At 35.5% G+C, this 15,686-nt stretch overlaps 1 protein-coding gene across 5 annotated transcripts in view; it reads right to left on the bottom strand.

Annotated features, from left to right (window-relative positions):
* Window positions 1-975: 975 nt before the first annotated feature.
* Window positions 976-15,686, bottom strand: part of lola (longitudinals lacking) — a 133,505-nt gene continuing 118,794 nt past the window's right edge. The window contains exon 7 of one of the 5 annotated variants that reach the window (XM_043428440.1): window positions 976-1,670. In XM_043428440.1, the coding sequence (XP_043284375.1) occupies window positions 1,171-1,670 (500 nt within the window). In that variant the 3' untranslated portion in view covers window positions 976-1,170. Of the gene's footprint in view, window positions 1,671-2,602; window positions 2,965-3,084; window positions 4,236-8,991; window positions 9,446-11,818; window positions 12,511-15,686 lie in introns of those variants that run through there. The other 4 variants (XM_043428451.1, XM_043428449.1, XM_043428480.1 and 1 more) reach the window with 4 other exon arrangements.

Below are 15,686 nucleotides of genomic sequence, written 5' to 3' on the forward strand. Positions count from 1 at the left end.
GAAACAATTGTCCACAATGGTCACGTGATATTTTTATTTTTGAGTCAGGCTAGAGTCTTCGCATTCCGGCTCTCTACTCACACAGTAACAATGACTACCAATTAAATTTTCCAAAAATGGTTGTCGTTGCTGGTGGTACATTTCAAAAAATATTTTTCTGAACCTGCATTCTCCTTTTCCGGGCTGATAATCGATAACAATAGAGCTTCAATACTGAAAACAGTTCGCTCTTCTTATTGTTGAATTCAGTTTTTTAGTTTCCGAGTTCACGATAAATATGCTCTTTGGAACGCTGTTTTCTCATATACGTCTGAACACGTAACGAAAGTATGATGAAAAACTAAACTCTAATAACTTATATACGCAGTCTTCAATAAAAACTATGAAGGAGGCAAAGAAACGCTCATTTCAGTTGGTTAATCTAATAACGATTGAGATAAGAGATAACAAGGTGAAATTTTATTGGATCAATATCCATGATGGGAGGCAAGATGATTTCTGAGCTCGTATCTGTACTTGAATTTACGATTACAGACGAAGCAGGTGAATTGTTTTTCCTTGTTGCCGCACTCGACTCTCTGATGTCGTTTGAGGCTGTCGAGCCACTTATATTTTTTGCCACAGCTATGACAAACGTGTTCGGCATTCTGAACGGTTGTATATAAATCTGGACCTGTTGGTACAATTATTGAGAAAGTTGATCGTTGATTATGCTTCGAGTCAGTTGATTCGTGAGAGCGACGATAGTTGATAAGATCGTCGATCCTCTGCTCGTGTCCAAGATCCCTGGTTTTTTCCTCGAGACTGCGTAGAGCGTTGTATCGATCAGTAAAATCGATGCAGCCTGGAAATAGAAAAAAATATAATTTGGGATTAGGTATTGAGAGTTGATCGAGGATCGGTCAGTTTTCATCTAAAAATGAACAGAGTGAGTGCTCATTATTGAAAAGGGGAAGAGTTTGACACATGAAAAACTTGGCTGGTTCATCTGAATTTATTCATGTAAAATATGCGGCTCCCATACCGAGATACAGGATCTATGAACAAGATTCAATGTGATGCGTCGATACCACAGTGAATAATTTTTTTTATTTTCCGCCTAAAGCAAACACTTACAAGATATGACAGCGGAATTTAAGTTAAAACTAAAAACTGATGTCAACCAGGAATTTAGTTATCGTCCAACCAATTCGTATCTACATTTCCCGTTTGATTTTCGTGCAGAGCCAAATGTTTTTTCAATAAAAATTTGTAAGCAAATTTTTTTTGGCATATGTTGCACGACGATTTCTTCTCTTTGTCACCGCAGACGAGACGCTGATGCCTCTGCAGAGTGTCTCTACGACGATAACTTTTTCCGCATTGTGAACAGTAATACTGTTGTCCATCATAAGGACGATGATCCTGCATCGATCTCAAAAAATCGTCACACTTGAGCTGATGTCTTTTTAAGCTGTCTACTCTCGTGTAAGCGCGTCCGCAACCGCTGCAGAAAAATTGAACTCCCTTCGTCAACGACTTCTTAGTTGTCTGATGGTTCGGACTCAAGTCGATTGTCTGCTGGACGATTGTTGAGCTGTCGAAAAAATAACCCAAATCTGTCTGAAACGGCACCGTGCACTCTCTTGATATTTCGTCGACCTCGAGGACGATCCTCTCGGCGTTTATGTCTGGAAAAACGTTAAACAACATTTTTTCTTTGTTTATAAATATTCGAAAACCGATCGACTACAATTACTATTATTAATGCTTTGTCGTCTTTATTACAAAGGGACTTCTTCTTTTGCACTATAAATATCTGCTGAGGAGAAACATGCTAGCGGCCATGCACGAAAATTACACTCGGACGCTTCATCCTCCAATTCGTTATTGAGCTCCCTAGCGAAGAAAAAAAATTTTTCCAGAGAATACAACAAATCTTTCGTCGATATTTACACACGGTTAACATTTCCAATTGAGCCTTTTACCCTTAATTCCAACATGTTTTTCAAAACATTTCAATACTTGTTTCTAAAAACACAATTTATATCTCTCGTTATAGGTAAGACAATCGTCGATTACATTGATGCACCGCGTTTATTTTTTTTACGGACTCCTAACGCTCGTTCTCGATTATTATTTAATTAATATGTGCATCGTTAAATAAAAATCGAGAGATTTCAATGAAAGCTTGCAAGTGACGAAATATTACGGAGAAAAAAATATTAGCAAAATTTGCCATTTGGGAAGACAATTGAAAAGTTATGGATTCATCAATTAGCATGGTCTCTTTTGGAATTATTATCTACAATATCACGATATCATATACTTACAAAAAACAAATTTTGTAACAGAATAACAGTGATAATGAAAATAACATTTTAGAATTGTTTTTTGAAGTATCAAATAAGGTGTATACAAAATTTCAAAAGGGTTCCTCGAAACATGAAAAAAGTTCATGCTTGGAAAAGGATACGATACGTTTATGTGTAAACTTTACGTCACAAAAATTTGACCACAGAAAACCATGGAGATCATCCAAAGCGACGTGATGCTCCCATCTGCAGAGGTCATTAACTTTTGGGGATGTGTTTTGGGGCAACACAACTTATTCAAAGTATTCGTTCAGTTTATTATTTCATTTATTCTCATGTTGTAACATGTGCTTCGTGAGCCTATATCTTCTGTAAAACGATTTGTCGCATCGATCGCACCGATAGCCGGGAGCTTTGCCGCACTCGAGACGCTGATGACGTCGAAGATTGTCCAACCATTTGTAGCCTTTGCCACATTCTCCGCACATGTAGCTTCGGTCTTCCGGTGCTGCGGATTGTCCTGGCGTGGTCAAGGGGTTGAGATCGGCCATTCTTGTTACATCGATCCTTTGGAACGTGGGCTGGTACGATTCGAATTGGAGCTCGATTTGCTGATAGTGCTGAGGCCCGAATTTATGCTCGTAAATCGGATTATCCCCGAGATTATAAGCTGTAAAGGAAAATATTAAAACCGAATTAGAGTTAATTTAATTGTCGGATTAAACGAAGGTAAATAAGTCGCTTGAAAATATTTTCTTCTATAGGTTTTGAATAAATAACAATTCTGTTGTTTCGTTTTAAAATACGAAAAGAAAATATTTATATTTACGATTAATTTTACATTCGTCATATGCATCTCCATCAATCTTTAGCAGAGCATTCACTCAATTTTCATTTTAACACACGCCCACAAAAACCAATTCCTTTTACCACGCGTAAAACATGATTCTCCCGTTTATGGTCTCTCGCGAAAGATCAATTATTATTTAAATTATAACACGCACAATAACAGAATATCCACGAAATCATGTGCACTCGAGATTTCATTCAGAATATTCTTCATCAAAGAATCATTTTCTCTCTCTTTCTCTCGGAATAAACAACACGAAACATAAAATTATGCAGGAATTACTGGCAACGGTGAAACTCGCAAGTTTTAGTCACATTTCAAAGGGTTTAATTTTGTTATGATACACGCCTACAGTTATTGATACACACCCATATTATAATTCTGTTGGATCGACTCAATAACAATATTCAATAGACAATTCTTTCACCTTCGTTTCAATGAATGGAGCATCCTGTGTTAGTATGAATAATACTCGAGGAATAAGTCACAAAACGTTAAACAACCGATAAACGTAATAAAAGATTGAAAATAAATGCTTGAGAAAATATTGTAATTGATTACTTTCTAATGATTCTTCATTCTGGTACATGTGTATTTTTTGTTCTTTTTCAATTCTCATAGTTATAACGATAATTATTTTATGGCGAGTGTTATTTTTGTGTCTGTTTCAGTGATTGCTTCGTTAAGGAACAAGAATGAAGAAAATTTTAGAGAAATCGTTGATATTATGGTTATTCATCAACGTGATTTCTTTTTCACTACAGCGCGATGTCTTCTCTGACAACCGACAATGTGCGAATTAAGGACGAATTTATGTTTAAATCTTCGATCGCAAATTGGACAAATTTCGGCGGGTAGAACGCCGCATTCCAACCGTTTGTGACGACTCAACGATGTCGTTGCTTTGTAGGACTTTCCGCATCTGTTGCACGTGTGTTTTTCCTCATTCGCTTGATAATTCTTGCGCGGTATCAAGACCGGTTTAAATACAACTGTTGCAGCGGAGCTCGCCGTCGTCCAGTTAGATTCAAGACTCTCTGGTTCCTGTTTTTGTGGAAATTCCTCGGACTTGAGCATCGTCGCCAACAATCCTGAAACGAAATATTCATCCGATTAGAAAAATTCTTGTACTCGACAGAAGTTTTTTGGAGAGACAAATAAAGATACGACACTTGGTCGTTTCACAATAAAAATCACTCTCTTGCATAGTGCAAAGAAATCAATGCAATCGCGAAACTGCGTTTTTCAAGCACAAATTCAATCGTATTTCGTGCGAAGCAACTTTTTTTTATAATAGAAGAAAGAAAATACTAAGACGGGACAGTCGCATCATTGAAAGAAAAAAAATGAAGAAGTCCTCAAACGCGTAGATACTTTTGTAGCGACAAGCCAAATAGAGCCTCAAGCAAAAAACACCTTCGCGATTATTAATTCTTCGACTTAGGACAGATTATTTTTCTTTGTTATTGTACCATGAAAAGTCGTACATAGTTTTCCTAAGGCAATAACACTAAAAAAAATTGCTTAATCGAAAAAAATTTTCTTCCTTCAAAAAAAAATATTAACTTGGATACATACGGTCAACAAAATATTTCTATGACAAAATTAATTCAATAATTATTAATTCAGTAAATGTTGATACGAGATCTTTTGGTCAAATTGACAAACGTTTGGTGCTGCTGAAAAATTCTATGTTAAGAGCACGGATCAGTCGGTAGTATATATCACAACCGTGAGTGCGAGGGAGATAGGTACAAATTTTGTAAAGAAAATTTTTCCACCCCGTTCGTCCGATCGAAATAAAAATGGGTCAGCCCATACAGGACGATGGGAAAAATGGGCTGATTCATTTTTATTTCGATCGGACGAACGGGATGGAAAAATTTCAACTTCGAAAAATATCAACCTCAAAAATTCGAGGTGAGGTTGTGCGAGTGATCCTTCCTCGCTTAACGCAACTAAAAATACTATAAAAATCGGCTCATTCATTTATTCATCCGGACGATTACCGTTCAATCAATTCGATCATTTCAACAAATAAATTGTACCAGTCGTTCGAACGAAATAATTCAGCTTCGGAGATTATTTGAATGATGAATGAATGTATAATTAAACTGAATGATTTGTCATTAATTCAAAAAATTGTTGAATCTATTGAATTTCCATCCCAGAAATTAGACTTATTTCTGGTAACTAATATTTGTTCTAGTCTATGCAAAAAACTATTTCAATCTGCTTTTCAGTTGCGCTCAAAAAGTTGATACAAATAATTTTTCCCATTATATACCACGAAGCCATATTTTAATTTAATCACACGGATATTTCCACGAATTTCTAAATTTCAACATCACTTGTCCGTTTTTAATAAGGTGGAAACAAATGACATTCATCCGAAACTTCTCGAAGGCCAACTTTTCACCCGGCTTTGGACCTCAGATCAGTCTTCGAATCAAACTCGTGAGCAAATCCTCTTTCCAACTCGTATGCTAACTTCGTGCATTCATTTATTAGCTATGTTGCAATTTCTTCGAAAATTTTTTCGAGTCAAATCCTTCACCATATTCACCCCATCAGCGAACAAGCGAACGGAGTCTGGTCGCGAACTTCAAGACTCCCATGATGTTTTTATAGTCAGACTTGATTCTAAAAGAACTACATTTTGGGAGACGGAAACTCTGTCCGAGTTTTACGTAATTTTGTAAATGAGACGTTTTTAATCTTATTCACGGTGAAAATCATTCGAAAATAAATGTACGACAGAAAATTGAAAAATCTGAGAACAGTCAAACAAAGAATTTCATCTTTACTCATGTTGGAATTAAGAAAAAAAAAAAAAAAAAGCAGCGTACGTGAAATATAGATTTGAAGGATAATCAATAAAAAAATAAATATTGTTCGAAATGGTAAAGATTTGAATGGATTTTATTCCTCAAAAGCCAAGATGATGTACAGACTTGACATGAGATTGCCAGCGATGTTTATACTTGAATTTTCTACTGCAAATCGGACACTTGAAAGTCGGTTCTTTGCCACACTCGACACGGATGTGATTCTGCAACGAGCCACGCCAACGATATCCTTTTCCGCATTGGAAGCAAATCCAAGATTTTTGATGAGACAATCCTGAAAAAAGGGAAAGGAAAAAAACGCGGAGCTCAATTAATATTCGATGTAGAGAATAATTCTCTCGTATCCGAGGGAAAGTTTTGCAAATGACCAAAACGTTGAAATAATAAAAATAAAGTCTTAATACAAATGAAATCAAATATGAAATGAGATTATTTAAACCAGGATCAACGATCATTGGATTAACTTTATTAATCGTTTGCGCAAAGTGAATCCCATGCACCAAGAAAAAAAACAATAAAATGAAAAGAAAAAAGAAACCAATAACGCAATTACAAACACAGCAGTATCCTCTTATGAATCAACGAGTTTATCGATCGCTACCGATTTCTCGGTACGTGGAAATTTGAGGTCAAATGGGATTTCAGACGATGCTTGTATTTGAAGAGCTTTCCGCAAAGGAGACAACTGAATCGTGGCTCTTTTCCACAGAGTCTCTGATGCGTGTAACGTGACGATTTTCTCGAGTAGATCTTTCCGCATATTGTGCAAGGAAATTTCAATCCATACTCCGATTGATCGTCAGCATAGAAATCTGAAAAATATAAATGCAAATAATTAATAAAGCTTGATCGAGATAGAAATACATTCCGATGAATAAAGACGTTCTGCGGGGTCGGTTTCTTTTCATTTTCAAAACAATAATATTGACAATAATGCGATAAACAATATTCTATATTGGTTATACATCGATTTGGTCTTCCATTACAGAAATATCTCATAACGAACAACGAAAAAATACAATTCATCGAGAATCATAAAGGTGTATCGATCGATGGTGCTTCTTGAGATGGTGCTTGTGCTTGAATTTACGTCCGCAAAAATCGCAAGTAAAACGTGGCTCGATTCCACACTCCATACGTTTATGAAGATTCAATGATTCTCGCCACTTGTACCGTTTGCCGCAACTTTCGCAGGTAAAAGGGGCCTGTGCGAAGTAGTAATAGTATCCTGAAATCAAAATAAACACAAAACTCATAAATGATTGAAAGAGAGAAAATCACTTTGAATCGATTATGCAGAGAAAAATAATCTCTGTTCGACAGAAAGAAAATACGAAGATCTCTCGAGTATATAAGGCAACAGGCAGAGTTGATCTTCTTATTATCCGAACAACGTTCACACATATAACAGGGAAAATGAGGGTAAACGATGATGAGTAAACGCAGTTTGTACCCTTTAATCGATCCGAATAAACGGGTTTTTTTTTCCTTCATCTTCTTCTCTTTCTTGTTTACAATCTCAATATCTTCTGTTATTGATCCACTTGTGTACCCATTGTAGATGCTCATTAAGTTGACTCCTACGTCGATGCTTCTTGAAGCATATCGGACACGTAAATTTCGGCTCGTTGCCACAAGCCTCACGCTTATGTCTTGTCAATGACGGTTTCCAAGTGAATTCCTTACTGCATACGTCGCACGCATATCTCCCACGATATCTTCTGTGGTAATCGAAATTTCCGTATCCTAGAAACAGAAAACAGAATGAAACGATATCAATTATACAGATTCATTTACCGATATTTGGTTCGTTTGATAATCTTTATTTGGCATCAACTATACAATAACAAATAAATCACTGGAATGAACGTTTTTGAACAACGCTTTTGTCATGTTTTCTCCGAGATTTTATCTCCTCAGTTTATTTCAATTTTATTCCCAATGGCAATGCTCAATATCACGGGATTAATGTCAATGTACAAAAACAACGTGCTTCAAGTATCTCGAATAAAAAATACATTTTTTATAGCTCATTCAGTTTTTCTAACTAATCCATTGTACTTTCAATTATTTCTTTTCGTTCTCCATGCGTATAGTCTTTTTTAAACGTTCAAAAATTTTTCCCGTTTGGTAAAGACCAGTTATGAGCACTGATCAAATGTTTCTTGAGCATCCACTTGTGTCGTATCCTCAGACCACAAACTGGACAGCAATGCTGCGGCGCTTTTCCGCACTCCTCGCGCTCGTGTCTGACTAAAGATTGCATCCATCTGTATTCCTTTCCGCAAGTTGAACAAAAATGCCTTCCGAGTCTCTTGTAATAGTCTGATATGTTTAAACCTGAAAAAAAAAGAAAAATGAAAAAATATGAGAAAATCAAGCTGCACGGAGTTTCGGGATTGTTGAAAATATTCATTTGAACATCATTTTTACGTGGTATTATTTACAGTCGAGCTCTCATCTCGACGTGCTTTCATCATCATAAAAAAAAACGGCGAGTTCTCTTTGCCTTTGGGGCCATTTATTTTTCCCAACGTTTCCAAAATTTCTTGAAACTTCACTTTTCTATGAGCGCACATTCGTTTCAATCGGTTCTATGTTCAACAAAAATAATGCTTACGTTCCAAAAAAAGCTTTTTCAAATGTACTCAAATGTAGCAACAGCCATTCGCAGTTCCCACTTGAAAAAAAAAGCCTACGAAATTTAACACGAAACTAAACATGAATCTTGCTGAAATAAACTTTGATCTGTCTGTATATAGTCAATTCTTAAGCAGTGAAAAAATGATTCATCGTTCGTAATGCAATTTTTATTAATTCTCCAGTACATATTGTTGCCACAAATATTATTCTCCAATGATAAAGAACACAAAAAAATAAAAACGAATTTCGTTATAACAGCAGATCTCAAAATTATGATGAATAAAGACAAAGGAACGGAAATTAAGAGAAATAAGTTTGAAAATTTTGCAACAATATTTTGAGGAACAATGTTGTTATCATTACACCAAATAATTTGAGTGATCAATTCCCAGGAAAACAATTCAACTGATAAAAAATCGATGAATAATTTTAATAGAACGAAGAAATTTGAAAAATTGATGTTTTCGCCCAAAAATTTTTGGACTCTCGACTTTTTTAACATCAACGCATTAAAAAAGTTATTTTTCATTCTTAAATGACGTGAGATTCGATCGGAATTCGGAAAACCGTGCGCACATCCGAGATTCAAAATACGGCCTCGCCGTAATCGTGAACGTTCAAACTGTGACGATGAAGATAATCCTTCCTTCGGAATCTACGACCACAGAGACGGCAGCAATATTTTGGAAGAACACCGCAACCCTCGCGCAAATGTCTCGTCAATGAATCTGCCCATGTGTATCGCTTGCCACACTTTGCACAACTGAAAGGCGAATTGTAGCTTACCCTGTGACCCATCCGTCTCTCATCTGAAACAGTAAATTAGTAGATTTGTTAATTATAATCATTGCATTTGGTTAAGTATACAACATTTGAGGAAATATGACGCCTAACAGGGCAAAAATAGCCGTTTTTTTTAAATAAATTTTTTCAGTCGGTAAATTTTCTTCTGTAGCTGAGCTGAATTTTTTTATTTGGTTTCGATGGCTTTCCGATATATCAAGGAACTTTATTTTTGACGAACAATTTATTAAACGAACGCTGTGAAAAAAGTTGCTTTCCACTCACATGTTTTATTCGAAATATCAGAACTTCTTGAAGATATACTGAGAAATGAGAATAGTGTCGAATCAACCAAATGGCTTCGTGAAATACATCGAATTTTAATATTCAGTAATGCTGAACATTTAGTTCATTACATAACATTAATCTTGTGTAGTTATTTGAATGAAAACAATATTTCTTTTGACGTATTCTATAAAGCTCTAGTTAATTCAACTCAACTGTTTCTTCAGTGTACTTCGTCGTATTCCCTAGAGTGCATACACGCTTCTCCAATTCAACTTTGCGTAGAATCTTTTCCCCTCTTACACGGCATGACCATTAAAAGTCCGAACAGAGTATTTTTTGCATTAGTCACAATTTTCATTTGATCAGAGTATTTTGGACCGATTATTCGTCAGAAAAATAGTCGAAAAGTTGTTACAGCGTGCAAAACTCAGGAATTATGTGCATTAATGAAAATTCCTTGTAAGCCAATTATTGATCAACGTAAAAAGCAGAGTGAAAAAATAAACAACGGATCCGAAAAGCAGTTATTGTGAAAATTTTTTTCAGATTATTTATCGTATTTCGCATCGCTTACGAACAAGCTATTTAGTCGTTGGAATTTAATAGAAATTCATTCTTTTGTCCTCGAATTTATCGTCGAAAAAAAAATATAATGCTCCCTAGCAGCTAGTAGCTAATACCCATAGAGAAATAAAAAGTAGGTCCACAGAAGAAGGGGTGTTTGATCAGGAAATAATGGTGGCTGGAAGTTCAAGATGTTAAATAATACGAAAATGAGTAAGAAATTAATGTGTTCAAGAGTACAATTCGCACGAAGAAACATCAACGAAAAATTTCGGTCAATTGTATTTTTTCTTTTGTCATTATTTTTTTTTTATTATTATTATTTTATATTGATACAAAATCTTGGGTAATTGAGTCCCAGACTACTCTGTGGGCACGACTGAAATAGCATTTCCGAATTTAGTCTCGTAAAGGGAAAATTGTTAAGAGAATCTCTGATAGCAACAACGTTTGGACGTTTATAAATTTTGAATCCTCGTAATAAATTATTGCGAAATTTGAAATTTTCATAGCAACAACAATAACAACAAGAGTAATAATAATAATAATAATAATAATAATAATATTGATCTGAAGATCGAAGACATCACAGTACACATCCGTGTACGGTCCACACATGACGTTGATAGTTGGATCGTTGTTTGAACGCCCTCTGACAAAAGCTGCAAACGTTCTGTGGCAATATGCCACATTCCTCCCGCAGATGACGGTTTAGGGTGCTCTTGTTAGTGTACGATCTCTCACATCTGTAGCAAGGATACGGTTTGGGAACGCTGCTACGGGGATTCCATGAGCTCGAACGCGGACGACCTGCGATCACAGAAGGAAAAAGAACGTTGAAACGATCGTTTTGATGGCCAATTAAAACAGTGCCATGACTTCCTCTCACATAGTTTCTTTCCTTGCTTTCGTTATAAATATCTTCAGTTGAGGATTGAGATAAGTATGAAGAATAAATAATAAATGATAAAAGCATGAATCTCTCTTTGTCGAGTCTATTGAAAACGCGATTGCTTTTTCATTCCGGACAATAAACAATTCTACATCAACAATAAATGAACATCGAAAAGAGACTTTTGGTCGAAGCGATAATCTTCAGTGTTGATTTATTCGATGATTGTTATCTTCGGTCGGAGTCTCCAAAGGCTTAAGATCTCAGCGCAAAAAGGTGACTGTGAATTTTGTGACGCTAGAAATTAGCCTTTTGTTTAAAGCCCTTCTCGCATATGCTGCATATATACTCCGGTGCTTTACCGCACTCATCGTACAAATGACGTTTGAGGCTACCCATGTTTCGATATGACCTTCGACATCGCTGATAGGGTAATGGAATATTTTGTTCTCGACGAAGGCCTTTGTATCTTCGAGCTGATGATTGCCGTCACACTGTGACTCGTTATACGATTCCCTGAAACGTGAACAGAAAACGGACACGAGGTTATCAATTACTTATCATCGATTACCGAGTTTGGAGTATATCAATGAAGTTTGCAATTTACCGAACAAAACAATCTACGCCCCCTCCCCCCTCCCCTCTTTTCTCCAGTTACAGCCGGGTCTCCTTGGAAATCTTGCAACGATGGATCAGGCTTTTTCTTTATTATCTCAAAAAAGATGGTAATAGAAATAATTGATAAAACTTCCTCTAAATGCACATTGTTTTCCGGATAAAAGTAAAAAAATTGAACACCGGTTTCAACGACTTATTAAAAGTGTTTATTCGTGGCAACTCTTCGGAGAGTGCTGTTTTTCCCCATGATAATCAACTCAAAAGCTTAGAAATATATTTGAAAAATTGGGGAGGCATGCTATTTTTTTTTATTATAACATAACAGCGATATGTTGTGGATAACAATGCAGAAATTCACAATGAACGATTATTCTTTTTTCATCTTATCATATCTTCTTTGAAGGCCGTGTGGAATCGCACACGCACAATTATGTTCGGATCGTTGTCAGTGTTTGTTATTTTACTCATTTATCTATTTATCCTTTCTTTTAGAATATCTAATACTGTGAACTTTCGCGTTGTGTCTCTGATAATTGGACTTTTGCTTAAATCCTCTGGTGCAAAGATAACAAATGTATTGGGGATTTTTTCCGCACTCGTCTCGTAGATGACGTCTCAGTGTGTCCTTTCTGGTGTATGATTTTCCACACTTTTCACACGGGAACGGACGCCAAAATAACTTTTGTCTTGAGCTGTTGATCTTCAGGGATGGTCTCGATCCTCCTGGAACTGAATAACGAAATTGTTGTTAGAATTTTCATCTTTCACTCCTCTCACCACCGTCTTCTCCGCTGCTGTCTCCTTCGGTACATAAAAAAAATACCAAGAGTTAAGAGTGTTCCTTAATTCAAGTACTTTGCCATAATTTACGGTGATGGATGAAAAATGGAGGATTCACATGTATTTACGATCGAGAATTAATCGGTCAATCGAAAGGAATGATTTGAGCAGCGCTGAAATCATTCTTCTCGTAATATTATCATAGATGGACGAGGAATAATAATCTATTGATCTTGCGATATGAATGACAGCGTTCGATAATCACATGAACAAACTCGAGGAGTTTTTTATATCCTCATTAGCTAATCCAGTAAGGATCCGCTTGAAGTATTTTGATCGCAAAATGATTTTCCTGTATTTTGACTCATAGAACCGACATAGATCATACGACAACGGATATTCCACAGAGAATACAAAAACAGAACAGTTAAGAGTTCAAAATGCCAACACTGAGTTTGATGCTTCTACTTAAACAACGAAATAATTAGATTTACCTTGGCACGTTTATCGAGTCCCTGTCGTAATTTCACAGATTATTCTTCACATTGGTTGGCATTAATCTTCAAATGTATAAGAGTCCTCGATTATTTGTTGTATTATAATGAGAGCGACTAAGCATACGATAGTGTTTTGTTTTTCATTTCGAAAGACAAGAAATATAATATAAAAAAAAGTCCAGAACGCATTGTACAGAAGCTAAAGGCGTGAAATAATTTCACGCAGCAGCATGCACCACTTTCTTCTTTTCAAATAAATATATTAATCGTTATGAATTATGATTTTTTTTCATTTATCGCAATTAAAAATCTTCATTAGTGAGTTCATGATCCGTTCTTCATTGCTCGCTCCGATGATCTCGTTCTTTTTCTTCCGGATGAAAATTCTTCATTGTTGAAAAATCAGTAAATGATTTTATTAGTTCTTCGACATGAATTGCGATTAGTTCTCCGAGACCAATTGATACTAATTCTTCATGACGAGTTGTGATTAGTTCTTGAAGATGAAGCATGATTAATTCTTCCAGTTTCAACCGAATATTTTAACACGATTAATACTTTAAGATAGAGTTTAATGATTTTTTCAATACGTCATAAGTTCTTGGAGTGTAGACTTATGTTGAATGCCATCATGACATTGAAAACTGCTCCGTCATTTGAAGCGCTTGATGCATACGACAACACATACGAATACTGATCTGAGTTGTTGGATTCATCGCGCACAAGTAGAAAAAAAAGACTTTTCCCATGAATATGACTTTCCACAGCTCGTGCAAGTGTATACTTTTCTAGAAGATGCATCTTATGAACAAGAAATTTTCTTCTGATCACGCATTGATCGTTAGGGTTTTCTTATTACGGAAGACTGAAACAAAAGTGCGAATTGACAATAGTTACTCAGATTGAAAAACAACAATCAGGCAACACACTGCCGGATGGAAGAACTTGGAAAAATCAAAATATTCAAGGTTACCAAAAATACTTTTGAGATCATTATTCGTACGACTGGAAAAAACTGAAACTTTATTATTTTGGCGATTGTTTCATTGTACATCAACGATACTCAAAACATTACTCAAACTGTTGGTACCCTCGCCTGTTCATGTGTTTCAAATTTTGCTCAGATTATTTTTGATGAATTTGATTTTTTTTATCAAGCTAAAAAACCTAGGATTTATGAAAACAATGTACATAAGGGTAGGGCTCAATATGTCAAATAACCAAATTGTGGAACGATCAATATTTCGAACTTTTCAAAGTTGCAATATCAGATTAGAGAAAAATAAGTAATTCGAAATTCTTATTTGTGATCGACTATTTAACAGATTACGTGTTCAACTGAATATCCCTTCTTTGATTCCGTATTTACTTGAAAATATATATTTCGATAATTTTCATTTCGAATGCAATTTTAACAGACCATACGAATGTCAAAAGTTCATATTTTCGAATTCAAAATGTAGTTGTTTTATATATAGACCAGAATATGGAGTAGCAAAGTGTTCCAATATTTCAACCTCAGTAATATTTAGTCTTTATAGCAATGGAGGCCATTTCGAACACGAAATGCGCTAGATCAAGCAGCTACAGGAGTTAAAAAAAAAACAAACAGCCCTTCTCAGGGCCAAATGGTGTGTAAAATCCAATCAACAACCTCCACGTGGTGCACACTGGGTAACGCCAATGCTGACGGTGAAGCGGTGAAGCGGTGAAGCGAGTGGGTGATACTATTCTCCAAAACTTAGAATATCAATTTTGAATTTGAATGTGACATTTTCGCAGACAATTGACATTCGTCAGACAAAAGTTACTTATTTTCTAACACAAAATACGAATCTGCGATAAAAAAAAATATGTAGTTCCTATCAAGAAAACATAGTTAACCTTCAAATGACCTTAAGAAAGCTACTGAAGGTCAAAACTGCTAACGTCGTTAGACGTCCCTCACCAAAACCTCTGTTAATTTTGCCCGAAAAATTTTCATCGGAAGCGCGTAGGTTTCAAGATATTAAAATGACTAAGTTGAAATGCGACTACGACAACGATGACTAAATCCGGCAGGGATTGAAAAGTTCAATTTTTGTGGCTTAAAATAAACATTTTTATTTGTTAACTTCATCCAAGTTCCCCTTTGTTCCATTTATGTAACTCTTTCACCTTCAGTTCGACAGTTTCAGGTAAATTTGGTCAAACGGAGTATCTAAAAGGATTTTGATAGAGAAGGTACTACACTCAATGTTTCTGAAATAAATTTTTTCTATACCTGAACAACTTATTTGATCATGTCGAACAATTTTCAGAAGTATTGCTATGACATCGATCGGTAAAATTCTTTAACACTTTTAAAACTATCTCGAAATGTAATGCAACAATATTTTCTTCTGAAAAATATTTTCTTAGCATCAACTAACCAATATTTACGATAAAAAATTTTTCGTATCTTATTTCTAATTTTTTCAAGTCATCCTACACTATTGAGTTCCGAAAATGATGTTTCCGGTGTCTTAAAGCTACTCTTTAACTACCTACCGAAAATCAGACGTATTGCTATAACACATGTTGGGTCAATTCTTTGACACTTTTAAAATTTCGGTCAGGTCAAACGCTATGCAGAGAATTTCTAATATG

Source organism: Venturia canescens, chromosome 9, assembly GCF_019457755.1.
Source record: "Venturia canescens isolate UGA chromosome 9, ASM1945775v1, whole genome shotgun sequence".
Classification (NCBI taxonomy): Eukaryota; Metazoa; Arthropoda; class Insecta; order Hymenoptera; family Ichneumonidae; genus Venturia; species Venturia canescens.